The 17,311-nt window shown below is 35.6% G+C and overlaps 1 protein-coding gene across 1 annotated transcript in view; it reads right to left on the bottom strand.

Annotated features, from left to right (window-relative positions):
* Positions 1 to 5,673, bottom strand: part of LOC111049986 — a 57,243-nt gene extending 51,570 nt beyond the window's left edge. The window contains exon 1 of the mRNA XM_039435294.1: positions 5,556 to 5,673. Within this exon, the coding sequence (XP_039291228.1) occupies positions 5,556 to 5,588 (33 nt within the window). The 5' untranslated portion in view covers positions 5,589 to 5,673. The remainder of the gene's footprint in view (positions 1 to 5,555) is intronic.
* Positions 5,674 to 17,311: the final 11,638 nt, after the last annotated feature.

The following is a 17,311-nucleotide window of genomic DNA, read 5'->3' as shown; positions in this document are numbered from 1 at the left end:
CAACCGTTGTTCTACTGATTTTATAGCACCTGCGGTCTCTTTCATGCCCTGTTCCACTGTTTGTTTATTTTCCTCTTTTACTGTAGCAATCTCTTTTTTAATCTCCTGCATCATATTATCCATTGTTTTTTGTAACATAATATTGAAAGTACTGCTAGTTTGTTCCATTATTACCTTTTGAAGCGGATCTAACTCTGTGATTGAAAATATACTTTGTTTGCTCAGGTGTGACTCGGCCTCCGGCGATGCGGGTTCTGCAGGCTGCTCCTCGCCCCCTTCAAAGTTGATCTCTACTATCCGTTGATTCAATGGTGTGTCAGCGGCGTCGATTCGAGTGGATGATAGAGGTTGCAGACCTGGTGGATCGAAGACTATCGACCCGACGCTTCCTGGTTCCCTTTCTCGTGGCATATTGGCATCTACCGTGGTGGGGTTTGATGTGCTTGGAGTCGACAAAGTGGGATCTGTGCAACCGCCGTACATATATGAAACTTCAGAGTTTGCGGGAGTGTGATTCATTATGTCAAATATGATAAATGCTAATTAAAAGTGATAAAATGATAAGCGAAAATGCTTAAAAAAGAGACACAAACCGGGACTTACAGTGAAACAGTGATGTGCAAAGTGTTTGGATACTCATACGACAAGGTATTTATACTTAAGTTTTTATAATGCTCTAGCACCCCCAATGTTTTGTTTTAATTTATTCTTGGCTAGTTTACAGGCTGTGACTTATTTTCCAACCGGCTTAAACATATAATATATTTTTGACTAGAAAGTAATAGCAGTTTAGGCTTATAAAATATAATCTCTCTCTATAAACATGTATTTTTTACAGTACTAATAATATAAAATTTTCTTTAAAACATATAATTTCTCTTTATTTAAAGCTATTGATTCCCCAAAAAGTAATACAAATTTCACTTCGCCAGTTTTCCTCAAAACTCGTATAAGTTATCTATAATTTTCAATATGGTTATTGACTTAATTTCAAATAATTATTCAATGAGCTTGGCTCTCATCATCAGTCCCACGTTGGTACGGCATGTTTTTATGTCACGTTATTCTTTATATTTAAATAACGATTAGCCTCCTGCTTGGCATCAGTCGGTAAAGCATGAGATTTGATATAATTATATAATTAGGTCGTGGTTTTCTAATAGTATTCAGTCTTAAAAAAAATCTTGATAGGCCTAGGTATGGGCTTCTCCTATAACTCTTGTAATTCAATAGAAAATAAATATATATAAATATGATACTTATACATAGTGTTGAGGAATATAAATAAATTGCACACCATAAACGTTTCATACATATATTACACAAATAATGCAAAAAATAAATCGAGGCAAAAAATATATAAAGAGCGATAAAAAATATAATATAAAAATAGAACAATAATTGAAATCAATAAAATATCACAGGCTAAACTTTATATTCTAGATTTATGGCACGAATCATTACCATGTGCCTTTATCTTAAAATCATATGCATTCTTTTGCATGTAGCTGCGATATGCGCTTGCCAATACTTGTCGACTTGGACAATTCAATTAAAAATGTGTGCTTTAAGATCAGCTTGATAAATTAGCCACTAATAATCCAAATATATATATATTAAAATCTCTAGTACTTAGTAGATTTCTTTGTATCGAATATATATTTTTATCTCAGGGTGCAAGATTCGGCACCTGATGGAATAGATAGAGCCATTCATCCAGTGAATTAGAGCTATAATAAACTATCGCAAATTATATTGCAAAAATTAAATGTCATATGCATATGTTTTAATAGCCTAGATTTTATACTTCTTTGATTTAATAGAAATTTCTGAAATATTGATCTATATTTTTCTTTCAATAAAATACCTTTAATACCAATTTCACTTGCGCAAGTATTACTCTTATTAATTTCTTAATTCATAATAAAAACCCTTTCGATGAGCTAGCTTTGATTATTGGATTAATTCGAAGCACTAGGGCGCCCATCACTAATTCAATATTTATCACTCACGTGTCGAAAATCTTCTTGTAAGCCGCCGATGTCGATCCAACTCCATGTGGTCCAGGAATATGGTAGCCGGAATCGTCTCCTCCAAGGGGTTATAAATTTATTAAAAATGAAAATGACTTCTGCTTCACAATAGCATCACGAAGTCTTTTAAGAAATTTAATAGTTTAATTTAACTTTAACTTTTACAAAATCATCATCAAGGTACTACGCTCTACAATATTTGGGGTCCTCTCCTGGTGGCATTTGGTTGGCGAGTGCTGGTTCTCCTTTCTCAAGTTTTACAAATCCTATTTCCGACTTTCAAATTAGCATAAAATTTAAATATCTTAGTCCTCTGCCATTTAGGTTCAAATAGATCTTACAAAAAATACCAAATATTGCTTAGATTGTATGATTAATAATTTCTTTGCTTTCGAGCCATATCGATAACATAGACTATACAACAATTCAACATAGATTCCGAACATTTATAGAAATATATATAAATATTTTTGAATTGGCCTACAATTGCCGCCTATTAACTGCCGTTTTACTATTGGTGTATGCAAATTTTATTCGGTATTCATGCGCCTGGTACCTTTTATTTCCTGAATACATTAAATTATTTTTATTTGGTTTTTTATTTATGCTCTTTACATGCTAGCTAATATTCTATACATTAATATTAATTCCATGCTACCTAATAATTAGCCACGTGATCAGATGTTTTTTCACATTGCACACCATCTGATTGCAATAAAGCTCTGCCAAGGGGTTTTGGTCAGATTCTACGTTTCTCGGTTTGATCGATCTCTAGGTCACCGATCCGTGAATACATGTACCTAACCTCAATCTTCAAATATTTTATATAATAATCTATTTATGAGCAACAGAATTCCTTCAAATCCTTTTTAGGTTTTTGTACCATTTAGCCAGAACAGGCTGATGCTATCTAATCTTAGTTATTATCTATTTGGCGATATTAGCCAGTTACTTTATTTTCAGACCTATTACTATTTCGGTTAGGGATTTTTATCTACCCAAATTTGATACTTTACAATACTTATGTACTAACCTTTTTCTACACAATTGAAGATCAAAAAATGGTGGTGGTGTGGCTGTGTCTTAGTGAAACACTGAGAAATACATCTGTCTAGCACTGTAATGTATGAAACTTTGGATTCTATGGATATGCAGCTGCCTAGCACTGTAATGTTTGGAAAGCAGGGTTCTATGAAACTTGATAACACACACACAGATAGGGATGTCTGTCTTGTATGGCTTGTGGCTGAACACTGATGGTCCTACACTGTTGTGCACACTATATATGCTTCACAAGTGGGTGAGAGGCCTTCTGATTTATTTTGATTTATTCCCGATTTTATGTGTTTTAATTTATTTTTTATTTTTTTTTTTTAATTAGAAGAAAATTTTTTTTAAATTTATTATTTTTTTTTTTTGATTTGATTTGGATGACATTGAGGTTAGGTCTGGTCATCTTGGGTGACCTTGAGGTTGGGTTTGGTCGACTTGGGTGACCTTGGTTAGGTTTGGTCATCTTGGGTGATCTTGAGGTTAGGTTGGGTCGTTTTGGGTGACCTTGAGGTTAGGTTGGGTCGTTTTGGTTGACCTTGAGGTTAGGTTTTGTCATCTTGGGTGACCTTGAGGTTAGGTTGGGATCGTCTTGGGTGACCTTGAGGTTAGGTTTGGTCATCTTGGGTGACCTTGAGGTTAGGTTGGGATTGTCTTGGGTGACCTTGAGGTTAAAGGCGGTTCTGGGACATTTGCTGCAGGATTGGTAATATATATCTACTCATATTGATAAGGTTCTCTCATATGAATGAATAAAACAAAAAATCTGGTGTGGTGCACTCACACAACTTTCCTTGCTGTTATGAAAATTGATCACCTGACGCTAGTGTTCCCGCGCATCTCAAGTCTACTATTCAAACATTTGAACCAGTTGGTGACAGGGTAATAATGCTGGAGACACACATGAGGTCTGCTTTCTCCTCATAGTGAATGATTTAATAGAATCAACCATAATTTTCAATTGAATAATTACATTTTCTCGAATTTTAAGTTTATTTCCAACTTTAGGTGAAAATGTCACTGAACATCAATTGTAGAGATTTTCATGCTTAATTTACTCCACTTGATTTTTTTGTTTAAAATGTATCTGAAGCCTGATAATTAGGAATTTGGAATTGAACTTTGCATTGATGGGGCGGAGCTCCTGAAATTTCTACAGATATGGGACTTGTGGCAGTTGATAGAGCTTATCGATGACTATTTTAGGTATAAATTTGATCAAAATCGTTGGAGCCGTTTCCGAGAAAATCACGAAAAACCCTGTTTTTGACAACATTTTCGCCATTTTAGCCGCCATCTTGAATTGCATTTGATCGAAATTGTTCGTGTCGGATCCTTATAGTGAAAGGACCTTAATTTCCAAATTTCAAGTCATTCCGTTAATTGGGAGATGAGATATCGTGTACACAGACGCACATACACTCATACACACACACACACACATACAGACCAATACCCAAAAACAACTTTTTGAACTCAGGAGACCTTGAAACGTATAGAAATTTAGAAATTGTGGTACTTTAAATTTTTTCGGAAAGCAATACTTTCCTTACCTATGGTAATAGGGCAAGGAAAGTAAAAACGCCCCAAGGCCTAGTCTGTGTAGGGTGGTATGCATAGATCTTAAAATTAGAGCTAAGAGCTACGTGGGTGATTTGATGTGACCGACTGGTCCCTGAATATTACAAAAAAATACTGCTAGAATTGACATAAATTAGAAGAAAAGTGGACTTCACATAAATAAGCTATTATCAAAGAATATACAATTCTTAAAATACTCTGACTACCAAATTTAGCATAATGAAGAATCAACCTCCAACTCTAAAAAGGGTATGATGATGAATGATAAAATCTTTTTCACATAAAATAGTTCCACGGGAAAACAGAAAAATACAAATACTAATCCAGTATATCATTCTTCATGAATATGTATCAGAAAAAAGAAAAAATACTTGTGGAGAATGATACCTGTATATGTAACAAAACCATTTGCAGATATAATAATCTAATAATATGATATGTAGATATATTGTCAAGATATATTGTGATATAATATGCAGATATAATCTAGATATAATATGCAGATTTAATGACCTTGAATCATTAAATACATCCGGTTCAGTTATATCAGGGATATGAAAAAAGGACTTTATCCATATTATCGGTTACATGACAATGTGACAAAAGCTTGAATAATATTTTAATGATGTCTCAGAGATCCATCAATAAGTTTCAATGAGTGGGCTCATAGCCACGTTCACACCAGAGTTGTTGACAAAATGTAGTTCACAGATATTTTTTTCTCAAAAAAAAATCCTAGAGAATAGTGGAAAACAAATCAAATGTTGCTGTGCTTTTACAGAAATTAACAACAAATTGCCAAAATCTAATGATATATCTTAGTTGACATTCTAGTGTGAGTGGCTTTAGATTCAGTCAAAATGAATATTGTAAATAATTATTGATACTCACAATCGCTAGAAACCCCAGAGTGAAGAGATGCATTGCAGCGGAGAGGTTGTGAGACGTTCTAAGATGTAAAATTTTGAGATCTTGAACCTTGTAAGATGTGACAATGGTATTTGCAGATAACACAAACCTTCTTATAGTAGATCTTGACAATGAAACTGATTGTCTCCAAAGAAAATCAACAATCGTTAAGGTTGCGATGCATGTCTAACAATTACAACAATGGAAGTCGTTAAGATGTAGAATTCAGCGTACTTTATGTAAAATGAACTAAGAAATTAAATTGAATCGTTTTCATACCTGTAGCTACAGTAATTTTCAATATATGTGACGAAATACGCAAAACTTGGTCCCGAAAAACAAGTTCCTTGAAGGGTTGAGCAGATTTACTATGATAAATGTACAATAAACACAAAATATTTCTCAAATAACTTGCAGATTAAGAGAAAAATGTAAGAGAAGTCTATAATAGACAAACGCAACGTTGGAAAAAAATCCTTAATTACATACAAAACTCATGGAAAATGGACAAATTCTGTTGAGCTCTCTGTCTTTTCTATAATGTTCTACATATTTTCTATAAGTATAATCGATTGTTGATGCTTATCTTGTACAAACTAAGTATAGGTATTCTCCCTCCAAGGATATTTATTGTGAAAGTCGGCATGAATTTATTCAATTTATTCATTTGAATATTGCAACTTACATTGAAACATAAATCTCATCTAGCCTAATTAAATCAACCATTCCAAGTGGCATGATAGTTGCAACTATTGACCGTTCTCAGCTCAATAATAACTAGCTCTATGATCGAGTGTTGCTTGGATTTTGAGATCTGATATTGGGGAATCAATTTCGAAAAAGTATGCTTGAATAGGTATTTGTGCAACTAGTACGCAAAGTGACACTTTGCTGCACCGAAAGAAACGTTTACACACGTGCCGTAGGCGAGTGCTGAATAATGGTTTCTTGAGTGCAGCAAAGGAACTTTGCGCACGTATTTCACATTAAATTTTTCCTACAGTTACCATTGAATGTAAAAAATAGGTAATTAGAGGTAGAACTATTCAGTTCAGTTCGGTACTTCAGTTCAGTTCGGACAGCCGATGAGTTCGTATCGTTTGTTATCGCTCTGTGAAACGAAAGCTCGGTAACAAGTTAACGCCAGCCACCTGCCGTATTCTCCTATCAACTGGCTTAACCTAAAATTTAATCATCTACTTTACGAAGTTCCAATTAGTATTTTATTTTTTAAAGTGGTTAAATCACACATTAACCATGGCAGATATGTGTTTAAAATGTAATAAGTCCGTTACAGTGCTTAAAGATAGTGTGAAGTGTTCAGTTTGTGATGCCCGTTATCATATGAAATGCAGTGGCCCTGTTAATAAACATGGGGAATGGAACTGCGAAAAATGCTCTACTGAAAATTCCTCTACACCTTCATCCGCCAGTAAACAGGTAGAAGACTATAATTCCATTCTGCATGCTATCGCTGAATTCCGTAAAGAAAATAAAATGAACTGGGACTCTAATAACATGAGGTGGGATACGAACGAAAATAATCTAAAGCAAGTGAAAGAAGACATTAAAAAACCAATCTGGAAATTTCAGAAATTAGAGAAAAGTTCGCGGAAGTTACTAGTAAGTGCGAAAATGCGTGCAAATCAGTCGAACTCGTGCTCCAGGAGAACTCTCAACTTAAAGAGGAGCTACAACAAGTGAAAGGTGACTTAAAAAACTTGCAACAACACACTCGCAAAAACAATATCCTTGTGTCGGGTGTGCCATTAAAGAAAGGGGAGGTCATGTTTACCGTTCTAGATGCTGTTGCCAGAGCAATTAACGTTAACTTTAACGAATGGGACATTTCTGCGGCTCATAGGTTACCGTATAGGAAAACGCCAATATGCCGCCCTCAATTGTAGTCAATTTCACCTCAAGATTCACGAAGTCGAACTGGTTATCAGCGAGGCGATTCAAGGGTACGCTTACAGCTAACGAACTAAACAGCCACTTTCCCAATACTCCAGTTTATTTGAGCGAGCATCTCACTCCAGAGACACGATCACTCTTTAATGCAGCTAGACAACTAGTGAAGGACAAAAAACTAACTTCTGTTTGGACCAGAGACTGCAAAGTTATGGCTAAGGTTGCCGTAGGTCAACGTGCGATTCGGGTCCTTCATATGGAGCAAATCGCTGAGTTACGCGGAAACGACAACTCGAACTATATTGCGGATGACAACACCCAGACAACACCCATGGATAATCAACAAACATCCCATTAACTAGTCTATTTTCTGATATCAGAAAGTGATTGAAAATATAATTTTTGCTGAAGATAAAGTAATATAAATATAAATTTTTTTTTCTTAGAATGCACTAATTATATTTTTTATCATTAATACACTTTTTAGGGCCACATTCATACGATGAGAGTCTTGCATGCGTTAACAATTTAAGTGTATAATGTGCATATACATATTTATTTTAGTTTTCAGTTTATTTAATATACATATTAAATTTAATTAAGTGGAACCGCTATTCAATATTAAACTAATTTTTCAACTAATTATCAAATGATTCAAAAGATTATATATTTTTTTTAGTAAAACTAATGATATTACACTATAGGCTATTGTCCTGTGTCTACAGACACAAAGAAATCGTATATGAGAAATCGTAACTTTTATTAACGTAGGCTCTCGAATCAATTTATTATTTTGACGGAAAATAGGAAATTGTACTCTTTAATCTAAAATACTCCACAATTGATATTCTCTTACTTAAATCTGTCTCTATTAAAATAATTGTGTACTGAGCATACTGTAATGAGTAGATTAGAATACTACTGAAAACGAAAGTGATTAACTGATCTTTTAGTGCAGAGATCTATCTGACAGTAGGCCTACGTATTTTTATCACAAACCTTGAATGACAAGTAACAGCAGTATTCTCAATGGTTGACAAGAAAATCGTACGAAATCGACCCCCCTCAGCTTTGAAGAGAAAAAATTATCGGAGATAAGATTAAATAATAGTTGCAATTCCATTCCATTCTCTCTAGTCACTCTTTCATTAGGCTACAGTTTTAAATGAAAAAAAAAACACTTATCATCTAATCATTATAATATAATCACAATCGTAATGGTGATTGTAATATTGATTTATGAAATATAATTATAAAACATACATAGTTCCGATTATTTATTATACATAGTCTAATTATAATATTTGATAGGATAATCAAAGATTTTTAAATATAATCTTATTATTATATTATAATAAATCCTATAATATTGAGATGAATAAATATAAAGCAATAATTAAAGAGGTATATCTTTCTATATATATAATATTATATTATATTACATTAATATCTTTATACTAATGGAATCCTACCTTAGGTGTGAACTATTTATAATCGAATAATGGCTGAAATATTACGTACTAACGTGAATAATGCATAGCTCCTTATAAGAAATAGGAGTATGCATCTTATATTATTTTAATTTGTATTTAAAAGTAATAAATAAAACTAAGTCTCTTTGCTTTAGAACAATGATATAGGATTACGGATGGGTATTGGTGCATGGATGTGTCGACACCGGTCATCGATATTCTTCTCAAATTTAAACAATATTAAATTCCATATAAGTTTGACATAACAACTATCAATTTTATAACAATTTGAAAAATAAGCAAAGAATAATGATAATGAGATTATTCATGGATATTGCAGCGGTTTCCATATTTTATGTCATTTTCCATGAATTATCTATAACCCAGGAAAAATGATCCTATGTATCATTGACAAATGTACCTATCACAGATCGTTTTTAAGATGCGTTGTTCTCTTTAGCGTTGGTTAGATAAGAGGAGCATCGGTTTCCGGAGCGTCGATCTGTGTTTTGTCTATCGGTGCCCAACCTTCATAAGAATATCTTTGCACATTCTCTGAGCTTTCCACTTATCTATTATTATGCTATACTATGCTGAAATTTAAATTCTAATATCACAATCTTATCAATTAAAAATTCTGTTTACCACAGTCTTATCAATTAAAAATCTTATTGAGAAACAACCTACTTTATTTCGAAACAAATTTGAGAAAATATTTGTTCTAATCTCGTTGAAATAGTTTTTTAATAGTGTAATCATTTATTTTAAAAACTTTTATTACATTTACTGGTATATTATATAGTTACTGTAGTATATTAGGGCACTTGAGTATTCAATTGTGGTATCAATATAACTGAATCCAAGTAGCAGTTGAACTAAAATAAGTTTTCATTTATATTAGTATTCATTAGCCTAATGTTCCCCTAAGATGATATTTTTATTTTCAATTAAAAGCATGTCATGTCTCTCGCTGAATAACTGAGTTAGTCAGGCGGCTCGGCTTGTTACAACAATCGTTTGGTTGATGGTAGGTCTAATGAGCGATTTGATGGCGCCGATTGATGCGTCGCCGATCGAGTGCATAGAGTGTGCAGACATTAATAATTTTTCTTTCTACAATCCTACATTTAATTTTTCAAGGAATGGAGACTGTGCGGATTTCTCAGTGATTCATCAAAATATCAGAAGTTATAAGAAAAACATAGACGAGTTTATGGTTATCTTAGAAGGTATCAAACATCGTTTTAGCTGTATTGTACTGACTGAAGCATGGCTGAATGACGAGAGTGATCTCTTGGAAATCCCAGGGTATAAGCTACTCAGATCTTACAATAGCCTAAATCAGTGTGATGGTATAGTCGTATACATAGATAGTAATCTCACAGTAACATGTGATGAGCTCCAACTGGGTGGTCTGGCCACCTGTCTGTCTATAGATTTTGACTGGGAGGGAACTCCCTGTCAACTTCTTGCTGTATATCGGAGTCCAAACTCCAGCTTACCTCGATTCTTAGTAGCTCTCGAAAATCATCTCAATTCTTTAACAAATAGGAAAATGCTAATTATAGCCGGAGATCTGAATTGTGACATTTTAAATGTGTTTCCGGGTTCGCTGGAAGAGAAATACATTGATGTGTTGAACGAAGTAGGACTAACAGCTAGCATAGACAAGGTGACTAGGCCGGCCAGCGGTACTTGTATAGACCACTATTTTATAAGACTACCACAATCCTTTCAAGCCTCTACAATAATAGTTCAAACAGCTGTCACTGACCACTACGCAATATGTATGAATATATTCTCTAATAAGAAAACACAGCACACAAATAAGGATGAGTATTTTTCAAAGGTTGATTGGCAATCAATCAATAATTCTCTTTCTTTGCAGAACTGGGACTCAATTACTAGCGAAACTGACGTGAATGTGGCAACACGTCTGTTTACTGAAACTATCCAGAAAACTATAGAAACCAACACTAAAAGAATTCAGGTTACTGCAAAATATACAAAATTGAAGCCATGGATCAGCATTGGTCTAATTCAATCTATCAGGCACCGGGATAAATTAAAAAAGAAATTGAATAGACAACCCTTCTGTATCAGCTTGAAAAACGAATTTCTCCAATACAGGAATAGACTCCACTCTTTGATTAAACTTGCAAAATACAATTATTATAAAAACAAAATAGATGAAGCCTCCCACAATCCCAAAAAATTCTGGTCAACTGTAAATGAAATATCTGGAAGACCTACTCAGAAAAATTCTTTCCCTATAAATGTGCTTATACAGGATGGGCAAGCCACAGGACAACATAGTGTTTCAGATGTTAGTGATGGCTTCAACAAATTCTTCTCCTCTGTGGGGAGGTGTTTGGCTGATAGTATTACTCCCAGGGGTGAGCCAGCAGTAAACGATTCTTATCATGCTGTCGAGTCTCGGTTTGAGTTTCAATGTGTCACACAAGAAGAACTCAAGCAGGTGGTTGGCAGCATGAGAGGAAACAGCGCACCAGGCCATGACCGGATTCCTGCAAGAGTTATTAAAGAAAACGTGCTCTCACTCATACACCCTATTCACTATTTAATTAATTTGAGTTTACAAACAGGCAAATTTCCAGATGTACTCAAAATCTCCAAAGTTATCCCTATCTACAAATCTGGCCCCAAAACCAATTACAGTAATTACCGTCCAATCTCTCTTCTGGCAATAATTTCAAAAATACTAGAAAGATGTGTGAAAAACCAATTAATGCAATATTTGACCGAGAATAATATTTTATCAACATCACAATATGGTTTCCAAAAATCAAAAATTGTTCAGACGCGTTTTTTGACCTATCTAAACATATTACTGAAAATATTAAAATAAAAAATAAATTGATAATTACTTACCTTGATTTGGCAAAAGCCTTTGATTCTGTTGATAGGGAGAAACTCATGATAAAACTGGAAATGATTGGACTCAAACAGACCTCCTTACAGTGGTTCAAGAGTTATCTACAGGACAGGTTTCAATATGTCCAAATTAATGATAATATGAGTGGCCTGGAAAAGGTTGATTACGGAGTTGTTCAGGGAAGTACTCTAGGGCCTCTACTCTTTTTGATCTATGTAATAACCTACCGCTGCTGAACATCAGCAGTAAACTTTTTTTATTTGCTGATGACACAGCGGTGGTTTCTACAGGTAGGCAGTGGGATGAGGCGTTCAAAAATGCAACAACCGACCTAGCTATGATAAAAAGCTGGTTCGACCATAACTGTTTGACCATAAATACGAGTAAGTCCAAGTACATGCCTATTGTAACCCGTGGTCAGCAAGATCCAGGCCCCAGAGTCATGAAACTTCACTCATGTGGAGACCCAACTTCTACCGTGTGCAACTGTGAAATCTTAGAAAGAGTAAACCAATACAAGTATCTGGGCATAGTAATTGATTACAACTTAAATTGGAGTCCACACATACAGTTTATAAAGCAGAGGCTCCGAAGATTGCTGTATGCTTTCAATCAACTGAGCCAGGTACTGAGCTTGCAACATTGTAAGACTGTCTATTATGCTTTCGTTCAGTCTATCATACAGTACGGTATTCTCATCTGGGGAGGACTGTCACCTTCTCTCCTGGAGCCGCTTGCGGTGTCGCAAAGACAAATAATTAAAACAGCCCTGAACAAAAAATACCGATACCCAACTATACAACTATTTTCAGAATTTCCTGTTTTAAACATAAGGCAATTGTATATAAAATCTCTATTAATTCACCTTAAGAACAATAGTCATAATATTTTGCCAGAAATTCTCCATACCTATCCTACTCGGTATAGATTGAATTATGGATTTGCGACGCCGCAGGTGGTTCACGGAGTGGAGCTGAAAACACCATTCTACCTGGCTCAGATGGTATATCGTAATCTGCCTGCAGAGATGAGAGACTTCGAATGCAGTATTGCTGTTTACAAGCGTAAGGTCGAGAGGTGGCTCTACTGCCTGGGGTGGGAAATGTCTGAAAGCCTGCTTCATTCTGTTTATATGCACTAAAACCTATCCTTTATTTTTTCTTCAATATAAGAATACTGCTATTTTCTTCAGTGTTTATTTATCGGCAATCTGAGTGGTCACATAGTGGATAGCATCATTTGTACTGCGACTAGATCTAAAACCATATTGGTTTAGCGATAGAAGATTATTTTTCCAAGAAAGCTGATCAGTCTTGTTCTGATACACTTTTCAAAAAGACTTTTATGATGTAATGAGTAATGATATGGGTCTATAGCAATTCATATCTTTCTTATCTCCTGTTTTGAAGATTGGACAAATGACAGCTTCCTTAAGACACTATGGAAAAACACCTTCCTCAAAAACTCTGTTTGCAATATGTGTTAAAGGCTTGGCAAGTATAGTATTATTCTGTTTTAAAAAATCTGGATTTAAATTATCGAGTCCTAGTGCACTATCAGCTTTAAGACTATCAATGATTCTCATCATTTCGTCTCCACTGACAGGTGTAAAGAATAATGACCGGCAGACTATCTGATCAGCTGCCGCATGCTCATCTGCACCATTACAATTGCTATTCAGAATGTCCTGGGCCAGTTCTGATTCAATACTTATAAAAAATTCATTGAAAGAATTTGCCTTATCTTCATCATCATCTCCCAATTCCAACTCTCTCACTTCCAAGTTGATTTGGTGGATTTGTGTTCTTGGCCGTTGCACTTCAGTTATTTCTCTTATTACTTCCCATGTTTGCTTAGAGTTGCTGGAAGTTTCAAATCGCCTTGAAAAGTATTTTTTCTTAGCATTTTCTATTACAGTTGTTAGTAGATTCCTGTACCATCTATAATACTCTTTAAGCTGTAGATTCGCTGTATTATTCTTGCTTTGTCTGTGTAATTTATCTCTCTTCCTTATTGATGTAATTAATCCATTCGCAATCCAAGGCTCAATTTTTCTTTTCGTGTGCAATACCCTATTAATAACTTTACATTCTTCTGTGTATTTCTTCAATATTTCTATCATTCTCTTCAAAGCACTATCAGCGCATTCCTGCAGGTACACGGAATCCAAGGTCTCATTCATTAGTGCAAATGAAAGTTCATTATAATAAATAATTTCATAGTAGGGTTTTCTTCTGTTGTGATTGTGTTCCACCGCACCATATTTAATTCCCAGAATAGTTATAAAATGATCTGTGATGGAATTTGGGAAAACTATTGCTATAATATCTTTTTCAAAGCTTATCAGAACATTATGTATGCATGAAGCGCTATTATTTCCAATACGAGTTGCCTGCTCTATACAATGTGGGAATCCATATTCACTGAGTAGATTATCATAGTCTTCCAGTTGCCTGTGCTGATTTGGTTCTTTTGTGTTAATGTCCAAATCTCCTAGGACGATGTGAAAATACTTTCCAAAATCTGCCTCAGATCAATGAGAAATTCTGTTAAGTCCAAGTGTTATGGAGATCTATATAATGCTGTTATAAAAAAAGTATGTTTCTCAATTTTTAAATGCATATTCATACAGTTGGCTTGTCCAACTGCACTTCCTCTTATTTCGACAAAATAGTCGGATTTGACATAAATTATTACTCCATCATTCTGTATAATATTGTTTTCTGTTTTGTGGCAGGTATAATTATTGATTGATTTCAAGGAAACTACACCAGCAATCCAGCATTCCGTTGAGACTATCACGTCGAAATCCACGTTCAGTTCATCCAGTTGAATAAGATGTGAGAGTGTGGAAGACAATAATTCAGGTTTAAGTTAGTTATAAGATTAGAAGTATTATTTATTGTAAAGAAGAACAATAGCCGGCTGTACTTTGAACGGCATTGGTCGATGTAGGCAGCAGAACTGCTGCCTCAGCGGTCAGTGTCGTCTTCCTGGTTGCAGTCCACAACATTTCCACTGTGTAATTGTCACTCGGAAAGAAAATTAATGTTCTTATTCATTTTCCTTTCGACTGATAATTCCCTGATGAATCGTTTGCGAGCGCCAGCTTACGGACCAGGTTGCCAAGAGTTTCCCACAACCTGTGGAATATTTCGGTGAGCTCCTAGTCAGTCAGTGAGCAGCTCTCGAGATTGAAGGACGGGTCTCTTGGTGGAGATGGATGTCGCGATCGTGTTGTTAGGAATGGTGTGGGGTGAGTGACTGAAATTCAAAACCATTTTTCACTTCTGTTTTTGGTGGAACATTATTCAAAATTTGAGCAACCTATTTTTATTTAAAATTTAAACTTGAACCTTGTAGCCTGTGACACTCGGAGTTACAGCCGGCACGTTCTTCTCCGGTGTAAATTTGTTAGGTTATTTGAGCAAAAGAATGTATTCAATTATATTTGAGAACTAAATTTGAGGTTAGATTATAGTTAAATAAGGAGTTAAGTTAGGGCAACATTTGCTAATATGATTTGTAGAACAAACAATTGATTTGATTGAGCGATCTCACTAATTTCGCTCTAGTAGTAGGAGACAAGATATTTATTTCATACAATTAAGTTTTTGTTTTCTTGTATTTTCTGAAAGTTTGGTTGTTGAAGTTTTATTGAAATGCTAATATATGTTATACCGTTTTAGATCAATAGTACCGGTTATAATTGCCGTGCTATTTCATGATTAGATGTATTTCAACTATTATAGTATTGTAACTATTTAGTTAAAGTTGAGAAATTGAATTTGAACTCCCGAAGTGGATTTATTGCGGAATCAGTTATTTTGTTACACAGTGTGAAAGTGGAACAATTCTGCTATTCCTTCTTGGAAAATATATTAATTTCAAAATATATCCAGCAAAAGTCTTGGGAAATTTATCAAAGGTCACAGTAGAATAATAGTGTCGGTTCTTGTCCTTATTGGTTTCCATCCCATTTTGTATTTATTGTCCTATACCAATTTAAATCTGAAATAATCTAAATTATTTTTTTTTTTGTTTTTTCCCTTGTTGTAACTTTGTTAATACTCAATAGTAGTTTAATTTTGTGGGTCCTGGGACAGACCCAGCCGGTAGCGTAATTTTGCCCCTTTTGCCCCCTTCTAAAGAGGAAGAGGTCTCCTTGTACCTTGGCAGTTCTTTGACCTTATATTGAACTAACATAAAAACAATTTTTTTTTCTTGTTGGAAAACTTTAATTTTTTTTATTTATCTTCAATTGATTCATTTACTTGATCTCTATTTGAGTGATTCATGACATTGTGGTTAGTTGGTAAGTTTTAGATTTAAGGAAGTATTGCCCCACAGGAAGGGCATAGATTATAATAGATTTGACTCAATTATCGGTGTTTCTCTGCTGTCCACCCCACCAGTATTCGGTTATATCATTTGGTGTCAGGTGTGGGGTGGCTGCAACAATGGCCACTGAGGAGGAACGAACCATGGAAGAGCTCCACGAGAGGGTGGCCCAGTTGGTGACAGAGAGAAACGCCTTAGCAGAACAACAGAAACAATCCGCCATAGAATTAGCTGCTCTCAGAGAACAACAGGCCCAGAGTATAAGTCAATCAACCAGCCAACCAAGGGTGAAGAAGGATCTGGGGCTGCAATCGCTGATCAAAACATTCACCAGAGATGGCATTGGCCCATCAGTCAAGGAGTTTCTGAAAAACATCAACCTAGTGGCAGAAGCCTGCAACTGGGATGAGGCTGCCCAGAAATTCATCTGCAGGCTGAAGGTAACTGGCCCTGAACTCTTCGAGACCGCAGCTAGATTCGGAGATTTCGAGAAGGTGTTGCATCAGCGGTTTGGCCAATCCCAAGACCCACAGCACTATATGCTGGAACTCATGGGAGCCACTCAACAGCCTGGGGGGACTGCACGTACCTTTGCAGACCAAGGCCAGACACTGGGACAAAAGGCACAACCAACAGCTGCCAGTTGGGAACAAATGGAGTGGTCCCACTCACAGATGGATCAGACTGTACTCACCTCATTTGTCCGGGGACTTTGTGCCCAGGTGGCCACCATGCTGAAGCTGTACCCACCCTCTGATTTGGAGGATGCTGTTAAAATTGCGGAAAGGATGGAGAACATCAGTGAATCTAGCAATCCCCTATCCAAGATCTTTCAAGTCAATCATGATGGACTAGGGGTGGATTCATATGAGATGACAGTAGGGCAGGTCGGAGCAGCCCAGCAGTTTAAGAGAAGACCAACTTGTTATACATGTGGGAAGCCTGGTCACTTCGCCCGTGAATGCCAAAGCTTCAACAACAGTCAAGTCAGGAGTCGAATTGCCAGGCAGCAGGGTGGTCAACAGCAGCTCAGTGGAGATGGCCAATGCTCAGGACGATTTTGCTTTGTGTGTGGAGATTGGAACCACCTAGCCTTCAACTGCTCCCAGTGGAGATTG

Source organism: Nilaparvata lugens, chromosome 9 (genome assembly GCF_014356525.2).
Source record: "Nilaparvata lugens isolate BPH chromosome 9, ASM1435652v1, whole genome shotgun sequence".
Classification (NCBI taxonomy): Eukaryota; Metazoa; Arthropoda; class Insecta; order Hemiptera; family Delphacidae; genus Nilaparvata; species Nilaparvata lugens.
The sequence above is the reverse complement of the archived record's forward strand: the minus strand, read 5'-3'. Positions and strand labels throughout refer to the sequence as shown.